Source organism: Pinus tabuliformis, chromosome 2_2 (genome assembly GCF_031772625.1).
Source record: "Pinus tabuliformis cultivar Carrire ecotype Pingquan chromosome 2_2, CPIR1, whole genome shotgun sequence".
Lineage (NCBI taxonomy): Eukaryota > Viridiplantae > Streptophyta > Pinopsida > Pinales > Pinaceae > Pinus > Pinus tabuliformis.
In genome coordinates, this window is record NC_142300.1 from 673,156,075 (window position 1) to 673,172,810 (window position 16,736).

A 16,736-nucleotide genomic window follows, 5' to 3' on the forward strand; every position below is an offset into this window, starting at 1 on the left:
TTTGGCGCAAAGTCTATTTTTAGACATATGGATCATGGTCTATGAGTTGCAGGATGCTATTTGTGGATGATTGGTCATGTTGGTAAAAATAGATGGACTTCTATTTTTAGACATATGGGTGAAGTCTATTTTTAGACTGCCAGGCTAAAAATAGAACAGTCGAATATTATTAGCTCTTAATAATATTTGGACTATAAACATTATCTTATCCTCTTGGAGCACTTCAGTTCGAGCTACGGATGTGGCACATGCAACTGCCATAAGGAAATATGCTTTTCTTATGGGTCAGTTGAGCTATTGCATGATGGACTTCAGTTAGAACTCAAGTGATTGAGTTTGGTGGAGTTGATTGAGGAGTTGATGGAGTTATGTTCAGTTTGACTTAGTTGAACTAGTTGTATTTAGTCTAACTGCAGAATACACTAGTGATGAGTAGTGTGAATTAATTATTAATTAATTCACTAATTATTAACTCATAAATCAACTAAAGAATACATCAGTTAACTCAGTGCATGGACAGTTCAGTGGAGACAAGTGTTAGAGGTGAGTGAAAGGGCAAGACAGCTGTCAGTTGTGACTATAGTTGTGCATGAGATTTGCACAATCAATGGATTGAGTATTGCCAATGAGGATTGCGTGGTTCAGCTAAGGTAAATACGAGTTTGGATCAGAAATTCTCATTGATTCTCATGCAGGATTGCGCAGTGGAGGCAGGCAAGCAACGGAGGATATTTGAACCTGTGATTGATTTAGATCTGAGTTAGTTTGTGTGTAATAGGTGGAGATAGTACTGAGTACTTGCGAGGAGTATTGTACTATGTATTGTTACATGTTCTCAATCAATATAATATATAGATAGTTGGGGGTTTTCAGCTGTATTCTTTCCCCATGATATATTGTGTTAATATGTGTGATTGATGCTTCAATGTACGCATGCGATTGTTTCTGAATACTGCAAAATTGATGATCAATAGTAGAGGAGGTTATGTATTATGCATGCATTCCAAAAATAGTGTATAATCAGGATAATCTTTGTGAATAAGTGTTATATTATTCAAAATTTCTACATGGTATTAGAGCTAGATAATTTGTAGAAAAAGTTTCTACATGGTATCGGAGCAGAGTTGATCATCAGATCTATTATTCAGAAAGTGTTTACATTTTATTTCTTTAGGAAGAGTCTGTAATCAGGTCAGGTAACCTCTAGATTCATCCTTCCTTTGGAAGGTGAGATATCTAGTAAAAGCCCATATAGTCAATCTCTGTACGAGAAATACTTTGTTCTCACGAATTTTAGATCAGAAGCGATTGAGTTTTGAGCTGGTGGAATTCGAATTTGCAGTAGTGTTTTCTTGGTGTCAAAGTTGAAATTTCTTTCAACGGATTGCGATTGGAGTATGCTCTTGAAGGCAGCTCGAATTATATTGCATGGAAAGACAGGATGGAGGCGGTGTTAGATGACAATGGGTTGAAGGATTTCATAGATGTTGAAGTCCCAAAACCTACTGATGCTGCTAAAGCTGTGGCTTGGCAAAAGAAGACAGCAAAGTGTCGAAGGATTCTGTTGGAGGGCGTGAAGGATCACATTGTATCCAGCCTGCATGGAAAGGCTTCTCCATACTTGATGTGGAAAGCGTTGACAGATTTATTCCAAAGCAAGAGCGACTAGAGGAATTTGGCGCTCAAGGATAAACTCAGAAACATTAAGTGTGAGAATGGAGACAATATGGTCGAGTATCTCACGAAGTTCACCCAATGCCGGGATGAGCTAGGAAGTGTGGGGGTGACTGTCGATGATGAGGACTTGGTGAGCTTGGCTCTCCTTGGTCTTTCGATGAGTTGGCATTCCTATCAGGACTTTGTTAATGGTCGGGAGAAATTGCCAGGATGGGAGAGACTTTGGTCAGATCTTGTGCAAGAGGAGATCAAGCAGAATACTAGGGACGGACCTTCATCAAATGCATCTAATGAATAAAATTGTGCTTTGGCTACCAAAGCAAAGAAGGGAAAGGAGAAGGTTTCTCTTTCCGAATCTAGTTCTTCCAATGATGGGAATAAGGTTGACAAATCGAAAGTGCGATGCTTTCGTTGTCATGAGGTGGGCCATTATGCTGCAAATTGTCCACAGAGGAAGTCCAAGAAGGGATCCAGGGAAGGATCTGAAGGTGAGGCACTTGCTTCACAGTTTGAGTTGGATTTCACACTCTTCGCATGCATGGTTTCATCCATGGTGGGAAGTGGTTGGTTTCTTGACAGTGGAGCTTCTTTCCACATGACCGGTGATAAGAGTTTGTTCAGTACTTTGGAGGAGAAAGATCTCCAGATACTCATAGTGATGGGTAATGATGAGAAGTATAGTGTCTCAGGTGTAGGCACAGTTATTTTTCAGAGGGAGCATGGAGCTCGCCTTACCTTGACCAATGTCAAGTATGTACCAGGAGTGAAGAGAAACTTGGTGTCAATCGCGATGCTAGAAGACAGAGGCTATGATGTAGTCTTCAGTAAGGGAAAGGTTTTCCTTAGACACATCATCACTAGATAGGTGAAGCAGATTGGTTCACAAGTCAAGAACCTGTATGCTCTTGAGGTTAAAGATGCATGCAAAGCCTTGAGCAGTGAGGCAACTGATGGAGACTTGGTGGTTGATAGGGAGCGTATATTACCTCTTAACATGCAGAGCCAGAAGAAGTCTCAGATGATTGTGGAGGAGCCACGATTGGTGCAACAGCTTCAGGAGGTTGTGGAGCAGCCACAACAAGGGAAGCTGAGAGGAGATCGAGTAGAGACATCTACTCATGCAGAGACCTCCAGTAGGGGGAAACTTCGAGCCAGGTGGGCTGAGGGATCACATGCAGCCATACCTCTAGGTAGGAGGTGGGGCAATATAGAGTGATCGTCCCAAGGAGGAGGGGCAGGATCCTTGAGGTACCCAACCTCTTGGATGAGACCTTGCTACGGGAGCCCCGATGTGGAGTAGCAGGAACTAACTGATTGGGTAGAGATAGATGCGGATGGAGCAGCAGAGAGACTGGCAGTGTAGGGAATCCCAAGACAGCGCATAGCTAGCAGGCTGCAGCAATGCGAGAGTCACAAGTGTTTTGCACAGTGCTAGGCGGCACAGAGAAGTGTGCAATGGTGTGAGATGCATGGAGATGTTGCAGTAGCGCAGATGTCAGAGAGGGAGCACTTGTCAGCAACAGGTAGAGCTTCAGCATCATAGTATGTTCCTAGCCCAACAGAGTGGTCAGTTGGGAGTGTTTTTGTTCCAAGTGTTGTTGGAGCAAGTGGACTGGGTAAATGTGTTGCATGCAGAACATTCCAGAGTTGCAGGATAGGGGTTGCAGATAATCCATATTTTGTTGAGAGGGAGTGTTGAAAATGCAACAAGATGATGGAGCTTAGTGGAAAGGAGTCGCCTTCACTAAGTGGGCCCGTAGGCTATTTTTTGCACAAAGTCTATTTTTAGACATATGGATCATGGTCTATGAGTTGGAGGATGCTATTTGTGGATGATTGGTCATGTTGGTAGAAATAGATGGACTTCTATTTTTAAACATATGGGCGGAGTCTATTTTTAGACTACCAGGCTAAAAATAGAATAGTCGAATATTATTAGCTCTTAATGATATTTGGACTATAAACATTATCTTATCCTCTTTGAGCACTTAAGTTCGAGCTACGGATGTGGAACATGCAACTGCCAGAAGGAAATACGCTTTTCTTATGGGTCAATTGAGCTATTGCATGATGGACTTCAATTAGAACTCAAGTGATTGAGTTTGGTGGAGTTGATTGAGGAGTTGATGGAATTGTGTTCAGTTTGACTTAGTTGAACTAGTTGTATTTAGTCTAACTGCAGAATACACTAGTGATGAGTGGTGTGAATTAATTATTAATTAATTCACTAATTATGTACTCATAAATCAACTAAATAATAAATCAGTTAACTCGGTGCATGGACAATTCAGTAGAGACAAGTGTTGGAGGTGAGTGAAAGGGCAAGACAGCTGTCAGTTGTGACTATAGTTGTGCATGAGATTTGCACAATCAATGGATTGAGTATTTCCAATGAGGATTACGTGATTCAGCCAAGGTAAATACGAGTTTGGATCAGCCATTCCCATTCATTCTCATGCAGGATTGCGCAGTGGAGGCAGACAAGCAGCGGAGGAGATTTGAACCTGTGATTGATTCAGATCTGAGCTAGTTTGTGTGTAACAGGTGGAGATAGTACTGAGTACTTGCGAGGAGTATTGTACTATGTATTGTTACATGTTCTCAATCAATATAATATACAGATAGTTGGGGATTTTCAGCTGTATGCTTTCCCCGTGATATATTGTGTTAATATGTGTGATTGATGCTTCAATGTGCGCATGCGATTGTTTCTGAATACTGCAAAATTGATGATCAATAGTAGAGGAGGTTATGTATTATGCATGTATTCCACAAATAGTGTATAATCAGGATAATCTCTGTGAATAAGTGTTATATTATTCAAAAGGTCTAAGGTAATATCCCTCTCTTTTGAGCTTAGGATGAATCTTAAGAACAAAATTTCTATTGTCAATAATCATCATCAAACTAAAATAGGAAGCAAGTGGAAGAATCATCTTCTCAAGTAAGTATATTTATGTCTACATCTGAATTTTTCAAAATGTCTTTCTACAAAGAAAGAAGCAAGTTGTTGGGGCTTCAAACTTTCTTGCATGTAAGAAGAGGGCAGATCTGAATCTCATTTCAAATGAGGTCATGGAACACATTAAGGGCTCATTCACCAAACCACCAAATGGAGATGCTCAATCCCTTGCAAGACATGTGAAAGGAGAAGTAAGGGCTGAGAGGATTCTCATAGAGTCCATCAAGGATCCCATCATTCCCTATGTGTCAAAATTAGAAACATCAAAAGAAATATATGACAAGCTCGTAGAGTTGTTCTCCATAAGAACTGTAGGTGAAGTGATCTCGCTAAGGAAAAACTCTAAAAAATGAATATATCAAAAGAAGAAGGAATAACCTCATATTTTATGAGGATATCTGAAATAAGGGATCAATTACAAGAATTGGGAGAGATAATATCTGACAGAGAAATAACTACAATATTGCACAATGCACTACCAGAAGAATGGGGCAACTTCTCATCAAGTATATATGGGGAAAAGAAAGCCACTCCATTAAATGAACTATGGTCACTATGCAAAATTGAGAAATCTAGGTTGAAGGAAAAATATGATGTAGGATCAAATGAATAAAATGAAGCATATGCTGCTATGGGAAAGAGAAAAGGGAATTTTGGAAACTTTGGTCCTCAGAAACAAAGGAAGAATATGGCAAAGGTTTAATGCTATGAATGTCAAGAATATGGGCACTATAAAAGATATTGTCCTAAGCTTAAGAAGGGAAATAAAAAAAGAGGAAGAGAATAAGCCCATATTACTGAAGAAGTAAAGGAAGCCGAAAAGAATAAATCCATTGAGGAAGTAAAATATCTCTACTATGATTGAGATAGTCTTCCTCATCCAATTTCTTTTTAAGTCTCTATTTTCAATTTTTTCTGTTATATAACCACCATGGTAGGAATCACTTAGAAGCATGATAGGATGCCACGTGGCATCATAGAATCATATTATTGAAGGCAGGAGCTCATGACATTATCTTAGAAGAAGCATGAAAGATAGCTATGGCAGTCGCCTATGGAAGGATGTAGCTCTTGGTAATATCATTCGAAGCATGATTAGTTCTCATGGGAGGAAGAAAGTGATATAGTATAAAAACTCATCTTACATAACTCAAGAGAAGAATTTGTCGGATGAGGATTATCATGATCCTCCTTTGGAATCTTCAATGGAAGGTTCACCTTCTTATAGGAGCAAGTGTTTCACTGAGAATTCCACCTTGTATGGGATTCATGAAGTAAAGGTATGATATCATAAGAGGTAAAGCAAGGGGATTGAAATTTGTTCAATCAAGGAAGTTTTTAAAGGAAGTCTAGATTATCCAAAAGAAGAGATGATGTGTGTATGCATATGTTTGGGTAAAATTCAAGTCATGTCATATCGTTGCAGGGATAACTGCTCCATCTTGAGAGCATGATCAAAAGAAAGGATCTCCACCTTTGAAAGGATGTAGGAAGGAATGGGTCACACATTGACTATATAATAGTTCCTCATATGAGATATGAGATGGTTGACAAAATTGGAAGAAATATGATTAGAATTTCTTGGAAGAAATGTGTGAAGAAAGGAAGGAAGAGATCGTATAATTCAACTATGGAGAAGGAAATCAACATCCAAGGAATGGAAGATTTGACTATGATATCTCCATGGGAAAGATATGAAGAGCTTGATGAAGTCTCAAAAATAAAGATACCATTGACATTATATATCTTGTTATCTTGTTGGAGATGTGTCAATGTGTATGAAGGATGTTGATGCAAATAGGAAGATGTCATGCTGAAAGACCATCACAAAGGTAATCTTGATTTAATGATTCATTTTCTAATTTTTGAGCAATATCTTGATGGTTTGCTGCAAGGCTACCAAAGGAATAACTTATGTTAATGTGGTAGGATGAAATTTCCTTAAGGAAACATGACATGAAGAAGGTAGAAAAGCATGAAGGAATCCCGAGTATGGACAAATGTATCACTTTATGTTGAAAAAAATGATGAAATGATTGACATAAATGAAAGTGATGGATGGTACGTGCCCTACAAAGAAATCTCAAAGGATGAAGATTCCTTAATAAAGAAGAAGAAGAAATTCATGACATCGAAAGAAGTATTGCTACAAGCAGTTGTTCGTCCCATAGTCTCCACATTAGAGTTGTTGGAAGCAAGTCCTTGGTCAATATGGAGCTTTATCAAGTCACTGATTAAGAGGGAGCTTAGATACATTCCTTCAGTGGAATAGGTATGTCCTCCCTAATTTGAGAGGGAGTGATAAACACATCATTCTTGTCTTCACTTAGGAAGATAAAATGGAGGATTGGGTAAGCATTTAACATCTGATGCTCTTTGAGGATTTGATAGGGAATCCAAGATAAGAATAATCTTGATGGAACATACTATGATAGAACCCGGGCGGGGTATGTTCTGAGAGAGATAATAATTAGGGTGTCTATAAATCATTGATCTCACTAGTATTGTGCTCTAATCTCGTGGAGAGATAGAGTTGTTATTCAAGGCCTTGCTATGTGACAATGTTGGTTGATATGATGCTATATAGATTGGTTACCAATATGACTCTTATTATGATAATTATTTAGATTGAGAATGTCCAAGTACCTTGTGTAGATTATGAATACCTCCCTAGTTAAGAGGGAGTGTTGAAAAGTGTAACTAGGTTTGCTCTTCATAATGACGTGTAATTATGATTTTATGTAATTGATGTAAATAAGAAAAATAAAAAATATTTTGTAATGCTTGAGTCATGGGTGTCATGCTAAAGGAATTTTATTTTTAGTTGAAGCTCCCATTGTGAGCTATTAGGTTGGTCATCATGTCATAAAGTCTAATGAGTCAATGTCAAAGATTGAAGACCCATTTGGGCATATTAGTGAAGTAAATTGTGTTACAAAACCTCCAAGACCTTGTCACAAGTCCTACCTCATGTTGGCCTTCAAAGATATGAAGATCATTATTGTCAAGCATGTCGGCCTACTCATGAAGAGCAAGTTGACCTTCTATTCATGGACAAAATACTGTAAATACAAAACTTGGCCTCACTTGTATGACATCAATCAAGGATCTGAAATACATCAAGAAGTGCAAAGAAGTAGCCTATAATCTAGTGAAGAAAGGAGAAATAATAGTCGAGATACCTTGGGTCTGTTTTGGTGAATTCCTCTTACACATACGAAGAAAAGAAGTATTGTCTGTTGCTAAAGGAAGTCGAGTTGTTACACTTTTCTTACAAGATTGAATCAAAAAAGAAGAAAAAGTCTTTCATCAAGCCAAGTTAAAGGAGAAAGTCATTTTGTCCAAGCGAAGAAGATCAAGGGATAAAATCACCATCTATCTCTCACACGTGTTGCAACTAGGGTTTCTGCAGAGGTCGAGGGTTGCAGGTATGAACTAAGAAGTTGAATTCTAAAGGGCAGTCAAGATATAAAGTGAATCAAGTGATTTGACCATCATTGACTCAAGGAAGAAGAAAGGAGACTTGTGACTTGGTCTTGGAGAGGTTAATAGGTCAAGGGTCGTGGTCTTGGAATTCATCACTTGAAGATTCTATAAGAAGAAGAATTTGTTTGGGTTTTAATCTTAAGTTGGAGATATTTTGGCCCTAGCTTATCACCTACAGTCTATGTCACTTGTCTCTTTATTATTTATGCTTAGGTGGTTGTTTGATGAAAAAGATTGCTATAATAAATCTAAGTAAAAAAAAGTCATAATCTAAAGAAGTAAAAAACATTTACAAACAATTATCATCAAAGAGAAATCTCCTAATCCTAATGGCCTAAATTTCTCAACAATAAAATGGGATATTATTTCCATAGACAAATTAACTTCACAGTTCATATTTAGTTTTTAAAATCATGAAATATAAGCCTAAGCCATAGGTCAAAAAATGTTCCATTTTGTCATGTCATATTTAAAATATATATTACTTCTTTTGAATTTCTATCTAATAAATTGATGTATATATTTTAATATTTTTACACAATAATGCATCTCTTAATGTAAAACCCAAGAACCTAATTTTCTTTGTTACTCAATTGATGATAATGTTGCATTCATTTCCTCCAAATTCCTTTACATTAAATTATATTGAAATTTTTGAAGTAAATTCTAATAATGGCAGTTAAATTTGAATGTCATCATTTCCTTTCTATCTTATTTAATGTTTATTGGAAGAAACACCACACCTATAAATGAACAATGAAGAATTACCTTACATATTTTATAATAGTGGGTTGTTTATGGGTGGATTTCTTGACCAACTTATATATCCCAAAATCACAATAAATAATGGTCTAACTTCATTTTACATGGCTTAGTTCACATACGTGTGGCACATCTTCACCAGAACAATTTACCCTGTAAACCTATGTGCTAACAAAACTTAATCTAAAGTACACCACACAAAAAATTGATCTAAAGTACATCACATAAATAAACGAGGAGGAGAGGACATTAAAACGAATTATATGTGCGAAAAAGAACTCCACTATTTAGAGTTGTTAATGAAAAACAATACCCAATATAATCTCAACGGTTCACCATGTGGTAAGTTCTATTGAAATTTCCTTTTTCAAAATAAAGGAAAATAAATATAAAGTTGACATCAATGAAAAACATCATAAATAAAGGTAATCATTAATTTGTATTATCTAAATTACAATTTTTTAGACGATGCTTAATATTTTTTTTATAGATATAATATTGTAATTTTACGTGGGGATGTTTGTCAATATTTCCGATATCTATTTTGAATTTGGGTAGGGATATATTTTATAATAGTGATATTCAAAAGTTATATATATTAATTTTAATTTCAAAAAATAAATTACAATAAAGGTAGTATTAAGAGTTATAGTCTAAAAATTATGTTTTTTTGTCTTGAAAGTTTTGGAAATTCAAGTTATATTTTGAAAAAATCTGCAAAGATTTTTGTATATCTAAATAAGGGTTGTTAAAATTCATAATATTAGGTACTCTAAACATTTATTATGGTGCTGAATCCATTTCCACCATCAAAAACATGATTCAAACAATGCATCTATAAGATTTTTTGAACATTTTTACCTAGATTTCGACTTTTTTAATTATCCAAACAATTTCTCCACCTCCGTAAACCACTCCTTATTAAGATATTAATAATAATATATTTGATATTAAAATACTCATTGATAAACGAAAAACTTATTATATGTAAAGTTAACTACTTTTATAAAATAAATAAATTGTTAATAGCATATTAAATTTCAGTATTTATGAATAAATAAAATTTGCAACATTATTGAACTCACAATGACGATAAAAGGTCTCAAATAAAAATAACATAATTATGTATTTATGAAAAATATGAAAAATATAGAGTATGCAGGACGGAAAAGTAGATTTAGAAAACAAAAAGGTTATAATTACACCGATTTAGTCATCTGAAATATAAGAAATTAAAAAAAGAAAGTATAAAGAAGGAAAATATATATAACAATTAAAATGAATATATTATTTTATAATATAATTAGAATAATTTAAATAAATATAATTTACAGAGTTTTGGATATACAGTAATTGGTGTTCTCTGAAGACACTTGAACACTTTTTGATGCGAAGATATTAGTTTAATTTTTCACTTAAGTGGAATGATATATTAAGTATGATAAAAATGTATGTTTGTTAAATTTAAAAAAATATTAAAAAAATTAAAAATATACATATTTTTTAAATTAATAGTTTTAGTAATTTTAATATTATATATAATTTTATTTATTAATTAATTTTAATAAATATAAGAAATAATGTTTTATCTTGAGGTTTGAACATAGGTCATTTTATTAAGGAAATTTTTTCTCAACTAATTATGTTAGTAGGATTCAACTTAAAAATGAATAAGTTAAAATACTCTAAAAATTTGAGAAAATGATAACAATTTTTTAAATTATTTTATTAAACTCAAAATTATGCTATTTTTATTTAGTATTCCATTATTATGAAAATTTCATCAAATTTCAATATTTTTATAATTAATTCTACAATATAATATTATATATATATAGTTCAGAGTAACCTAAGTACCCAATTTGAACCGGTGACCTATAACAAGAAGTGCCTTTACAGCGCACCCATTCACTGTCAATCCAAAGCCCCGTGGGCTTAAAAAGTTATATATATATATATATATATATATATATATATATATATATATATATATATATATATATATATATATATATATATCTATGGGAAGATGCATTTTAATTCTCTATCGAGGTTTAAGAGGTTTTTTGAGCAAATGGTTTAAACCTCAAGAGATTTGATTTCTCTTGGCTCTTAGTAAATTCTACTTTAAGATGGATCTATCGTAATTTTGATTAAGACACTAATTAAATGTTCTAACTATAAGGTTTTTTTTCACATGTTTTTTTATAATATATATTTATTTGAAATTAAAATATTTTGTTGAATTTAGGCTTCTGCCATCCATCTCAATTTTTTTAGAAGATTTTTAGGCATAAATTACTCATCATCACCACAAGTTGAAGAACAAGATCCATGTTAAATAGAGAGAGCAGATCATCCAATAGCTATAATTGACTAGGAAATGACTATATTGGATTAGGCAACTAGACTAGACCAATGGATATATTTGACTGGAAAACGTCTAACTGGACTGGACCAAGGGATAGGGAGAGGACAATATTTTTTCCTCTCCCTATCCCTTGGTCCAGTCCAATTAGCCATTTTCCAGTCAAATATAGCTGTTGGTCTAGTCTAGTTGTCCAATCCAATAATATAGTTGTTTCCTATTCAATTATAGTTGTGACGTTGGTCTAGTCTAGTTGTCCAATCCAGTAATATAGTTGTTTCCTAGTGAATTATAGCTGTTAGGATTTTTCACCCATTATTTCAAAAAACGTCGACAAATGTATTATAATGTATTACAACTCATATCCTCCCAATTAAAATGTTATATATATATATATATATATATATATATATATATATATATATATATATATATATATATATAATTTAATTAATCACTTCTGAAAATTTTAAAAATTATTTCCTCTATTTTCAAGGTTTTGAGAGTTAAAGAATTGAAACTAAATATTAGCAACTCCTAAATTTTAGAAATTTTTGAAAATTTCAACTTCTTAATATAGTTTGTAGTACGTAAAACAAATTAAACTAAAATTTTATTTTTGTTATTAATTATTAAATTAAAAGTAAATATTTTTGTGCCCTCTCTAATACACTATAGTAATAATATTGTAATCTAATTTTTAATGTTTTGATTAATTCATAATATTTATGTGAAATGTAATCTATTTAAGGGAGAAATTAAACCTTCCTAGATCTATATTAACTCATGATTTATCAAACACCTAAAAAAAATCAAATCTCTTAATATACAAACCTCAAATCTATTTTAAAGTGAAAAAAAAAATTAATCCCTCTAAACACTTGATAGATCCACAATTTAAATAAATCTAAATTATTTTATTATATTTAAATATAATTATAATTATAATTTAAAAAAAATTATATATAAATTTTATTTAATAATTATTTAAATATAAAACTTTATAACTATCTATTTAAATAATATTTAATATATATATATGTCTAATAAACTATTTTTTTACTGCTAATAAAAATTTAATACAACTTTATTAATTTTATAAATATAATTATTATATTAACCTAATAATAAAATATAATACTATAATGTAACTATTTATAACAATGTTGGATTGGTTTCCATTATATTTGAAATAACATTGAATATTATATTATGCATGTCTAAAATGATATTTGAAATATATTATAATTTAATTTATATATATATATATATATATATATTCTTTGATGTTAATTTTTTATACTTCCTAGAAAATTTCTAACCCTTTCTCACTTTATCCATATTTTCAATGTTCTCATTCCAAAAATCATACAACTTAATTTTAGTAATAAAGAAACACTAAACCTCAACTTATATAACAAATTAAGAATTTTAATTACTTTATATATATATAACACAACACTATGGTATATTGCATAAGGTGATGTGCAATTAATCAAAGTATTATATATTTTATGAATTTGCAAACATATGCATAGTCAAATATGTATTATTTTGACATTTTAAAAATACATGTATTATTAAAATTTAAAAATATTATAAAAAATTATATATAAAAATATAAAGTATAAAAGAATAGTCATACATCTTTTGGAATTTTTATTGATTATGTAGGGATTGGGTACACTCCATAATATGGTTGTGGTTTAATGGGCCAATCTTTATTGATTATGTAGGGAATCTGTACACTCCATAATATGGTTGTGGTTTAATGGGCCACATACTAGACATCCAAAATTTGGCTTTTTCCCACATGTTTAACATAGCAATAGTTCCACCAAATCCAATCCCTAGTCCAATTCCCAATGCTACAACTAAAATCTTTTCATCAACACGATGAAACCACCCCACTTTTACAATATGATTCTTACTACTATCATTGCCTTTTATCATTTGTATTTCTCTTTCACCACAAGGATGTAAAGGAAAACCACATAAGCATTTATTCTCTTGAAATGAAGATACATTGAAAGTGAAAAATTGTGTTCCTCTTGGGATTGGCCCACATAAGTGATTAGACGAAACATCTAGAATACTCAATGCATGTAGTATTGACAGCTCTTCAGGAATTTGGCCTTTCAAATTATTTTTTGACAAATCCAACACCTCCAACGTGGATATGTTGCTAATGGATGCAGGGATTACCCCTTCCAACTGGTTCCCAGATAAATTCAGCAATCGCAAGATGCTTAAACTTCCTATACTTGCAGGGATTTCTCCAGTCAAATTATTGCTAGACAAATAAAATATGGTGTTTGTAGAACTAGAATATGGCAAGCTATATATATGCCTTTTAATGTCAATTGTTGCTCCCTCTATCATAGAATTGCTTGGCAACCTCACAAGTGTACCACCTTCTTGTACATAAGGCCCATCATTTAGGTAAGGTACTCTAGTTATGAAACTTTGGAGTCTATGAAGATCAGAGGGTATTTTTCCACTAAGTTTATTGTTAGATAAATCTAAAGCATATAACATTGTGAGATTTGTGAACCCTATAGGAATATGACCACTAAAATTATTATAAGAAAGAATTAAAACACATAGTTGTTGAAGAAATGAGAGGGACTCGGGGAGTTCACCCGTGAAACCATTTGCACTTAAATCTATGTATTGAATGTTGATGCAATGACCCAAAGATGCAGGTAAAGTTCCAGATAATTTGTTAGAGTGAGCAGAAAAAATATTGAGAGAAGTACAATTGCCGATATCCTTTGGAATTGGTCCTACCAAATTGTTTTCTGATAAAATTAAAGAGCTAAGTGAAACCAAACCACTAATACTATTTGGAATACCCCCAATTAAATTGTTACTCGATAAATCTAAATTTGTTAATGAAACTAAGTCACCAATACTATTGGGAATACTTCCAAAAAGTTTGTTATTAGATATTGACAAGACTTCGAGAGCTTTTAATTCGCCTATGCTAGGGGGATAGGTCCACTTAAATTGTTTAAATCCAAATACAAATTTTTTAAAGCACTTAGTTTTCCTATTGAATTTGGAATTGGACCTATGAAATTGTTGTTACGGGCAAATAGATATTGAAGGTTACTGAAATTTGTAATGCTTTCGAATAGCGAACCCGAAATATTATTATCCTCAATGGACAATGTACTAAGGTTTTTCAAGTTGCTCAACTGATGTGGTATACTCCCCACTAATGCATTGCTGTCCAAAGATAAAGAAGTGAGGGAAGAGCAGTTTGCTAGCGATGGAGGAATGGTGCCCCCCAATTTGTTATAGGATAGACGTAAGGTCTCTAGCTTTTGCAACAATCCCAACTCAATTATAATTTTCCCAGACAAGTTATTGGAATGAAAGTCAATGGAGGTTACCTGACTCAAATTGCCGAGTGTCCAAGGCATGTGACCACTTAGTGAATTCCACGCCAAGTGAAGATTAGACAGAAAGATGCACTTGCCTAGTGTGAGAGGAATGTGACCACTTATTAAGTTCGACGACAAGTCAAGATATGATAGAGAGGTGCAGTTGCCCAAAGAAGTTGGAATACTGCCAGTCAACCTATTTGATGACAAGTCCAGATATTCCAACTCTGCCAAACGACCAAACTCTGTCGGGATGGTCCCTGTCAAGTTGATTTCTGCAAGTCCGATCCATTTGAGGTGCCTGCAATTAAACAATGACTTTGGAACTGATCCCCCGAGCTTCCAATTATTGTTAAGATCAAGCATTCTCAGTGCTTTAAGCTGCCCAAATTCCGGTGGAATTCCTCCGAGCATCCAGTTATCACTGAGGTCAAGATAAGATAGAGAGGTGCAGTTGCCCAAAGTAGCTGGAATACTCCCACTCAGATGTGAATTTTCACTCAAGTCTAGATGTTCCAACTCGACTAGACGACCAAACTCTGCAGGTATGGTTCCTGTCAAGTTGATTGAGCTAAGTCCGATCCATTTGAGGCGGCTGCAATTAGACAATGACTTGGGAACAGATCCTCCGAGAATCCAATTATTGCTAAGATCGAGTATTCTCAGTGCTTTAAGTCGCCCAAATTCGGGCGGAATTACTCCACTCAAATTATTATGAGAAAGATTCAAAACCTTCAACAAAGAAAGGCTACCAAGAGAAAAAGACAGAGTACCTTCCAACTCAGATCCATGAAGATCTAAGTGCACTACTCGTCTTGTGCGTCGTCTGCAGCGAACACCATACCACGAACATATATTGTGGGAGTTCTGGACCGTCCAGTTGGATAACGATCTAGATGGATCACTTGTGATGGCTTGTTTGAACGAAAGAAGAGCGTTTAAGTCTCTTTTTTCGTGAAACGCATTCACAGATGAAAGGCCATTTGAGTTATCAATAGTTGCTGCACTCATGGATACCACCGCCATGATAACTAAGCACAAAACCCTGAGAATGAGACCCATTTTTCCCTCTCTACTGAAGCGTATCCTTGAAATCCTGTGAGTTTTGCTGTTACCTGTGTATTCATATATATAGATAGATTCAGCGGCTCTCATATGATATGAAGTCATTTGCGTGTGAGTTGGAAATTGCAAGGCAATAATGTAGAAAATAAATTTGTTGAAAAACTAAGGGTCGAATTGCCAGACTGGCATTGACAGTGACATAAAGGCTAATTAAATGACAGTCGTCTTTGAGAAAGTGCAAGGCAATAACGTGGAAATTAAATGGCCTAATTGAGTGGACACAAGAGGGCCGGTGGCAGCCTTGGATGTTGTTGTCTCTAAAAAGTTGTGTTCATATATATCTCTCATATGAAGTCCTTCGCGTGTGAGTGGGAAATTGTAATGCAATAACGTAGAAATGGCCCAATTGACTGGACAGATGAGGTCGGTAGCCGTCTTTGACTTTGCTCTCCTTCAAAAGTTGTGAGCTGTGTGTTCACATGCACCTCTCATATGAAGTCCTCCTCGTGTGAGCTCGAAATTGCAAGGCAATAACGCTGAAAATGGGTAGGTTTCAAAATGTATGGCCAGTGACAACTGAGTGGACAGAGGAGGATGGGTAGCCGCCTTTGACTCTGCTCTCCTTCAAAAGTTGTGAGCTGCGTGTTCATATACGCCTCTCATATGAAGTCCTCGTGTGAGCTCGAAATTGCAAGGCAATAACGCGGAAAACGTGTAGGTTTCAAAAATGTTGGCCTAATTGACAGGGACATAAAAATAAATTAAATGAGAAGGACGAAATTTTTGCCACCGTGCCGGAGTGGAGTGGAGTCAGGCCAATCTGCTTTATTATCTGTAAACGCCCGGCCGCCTCTGCCACACTCTGAGTCAAGTCAACACACTCACTTTTTCATTATTGCCGTTCAATATATATATATAATTGCAAAAAGATATCCATTTAAATATGTATGTATGTGTGCATGATAAAGAGATACATATTAGATATATCTTTATAATTTTATTTCTCATATATAAGCAATTCCAAATT

General features: G+C 34.2%; 1 protein-coding gene across 1 annotated transcript; it reads right to left on the bottom strand.

Annotated features, from left to right (window-relative positions):
• Positions 1 to 14,115: 14,115 nt before the first annotated feature.
• On the bottom strand, positions 14,116 to 15,753 carry LOC149194433 (uncharacterized). Its single transcript, XM_089405086.1, has one exon. The coding sequence runs from the start codon at positions 15,704 to 15,706 to the stop codon at positions 14,237 to 14,239; it is 1,470 nt and encodes a 489-aa protein (XP_089261212.1). The 5' UTR covers positions 15,707 to 15,753; the 3' UTR covers positions 14,116 to 14,236.
• Between the last annotated feature and the right edge of the window lie 983 nt (positions 15,754 to 16,736).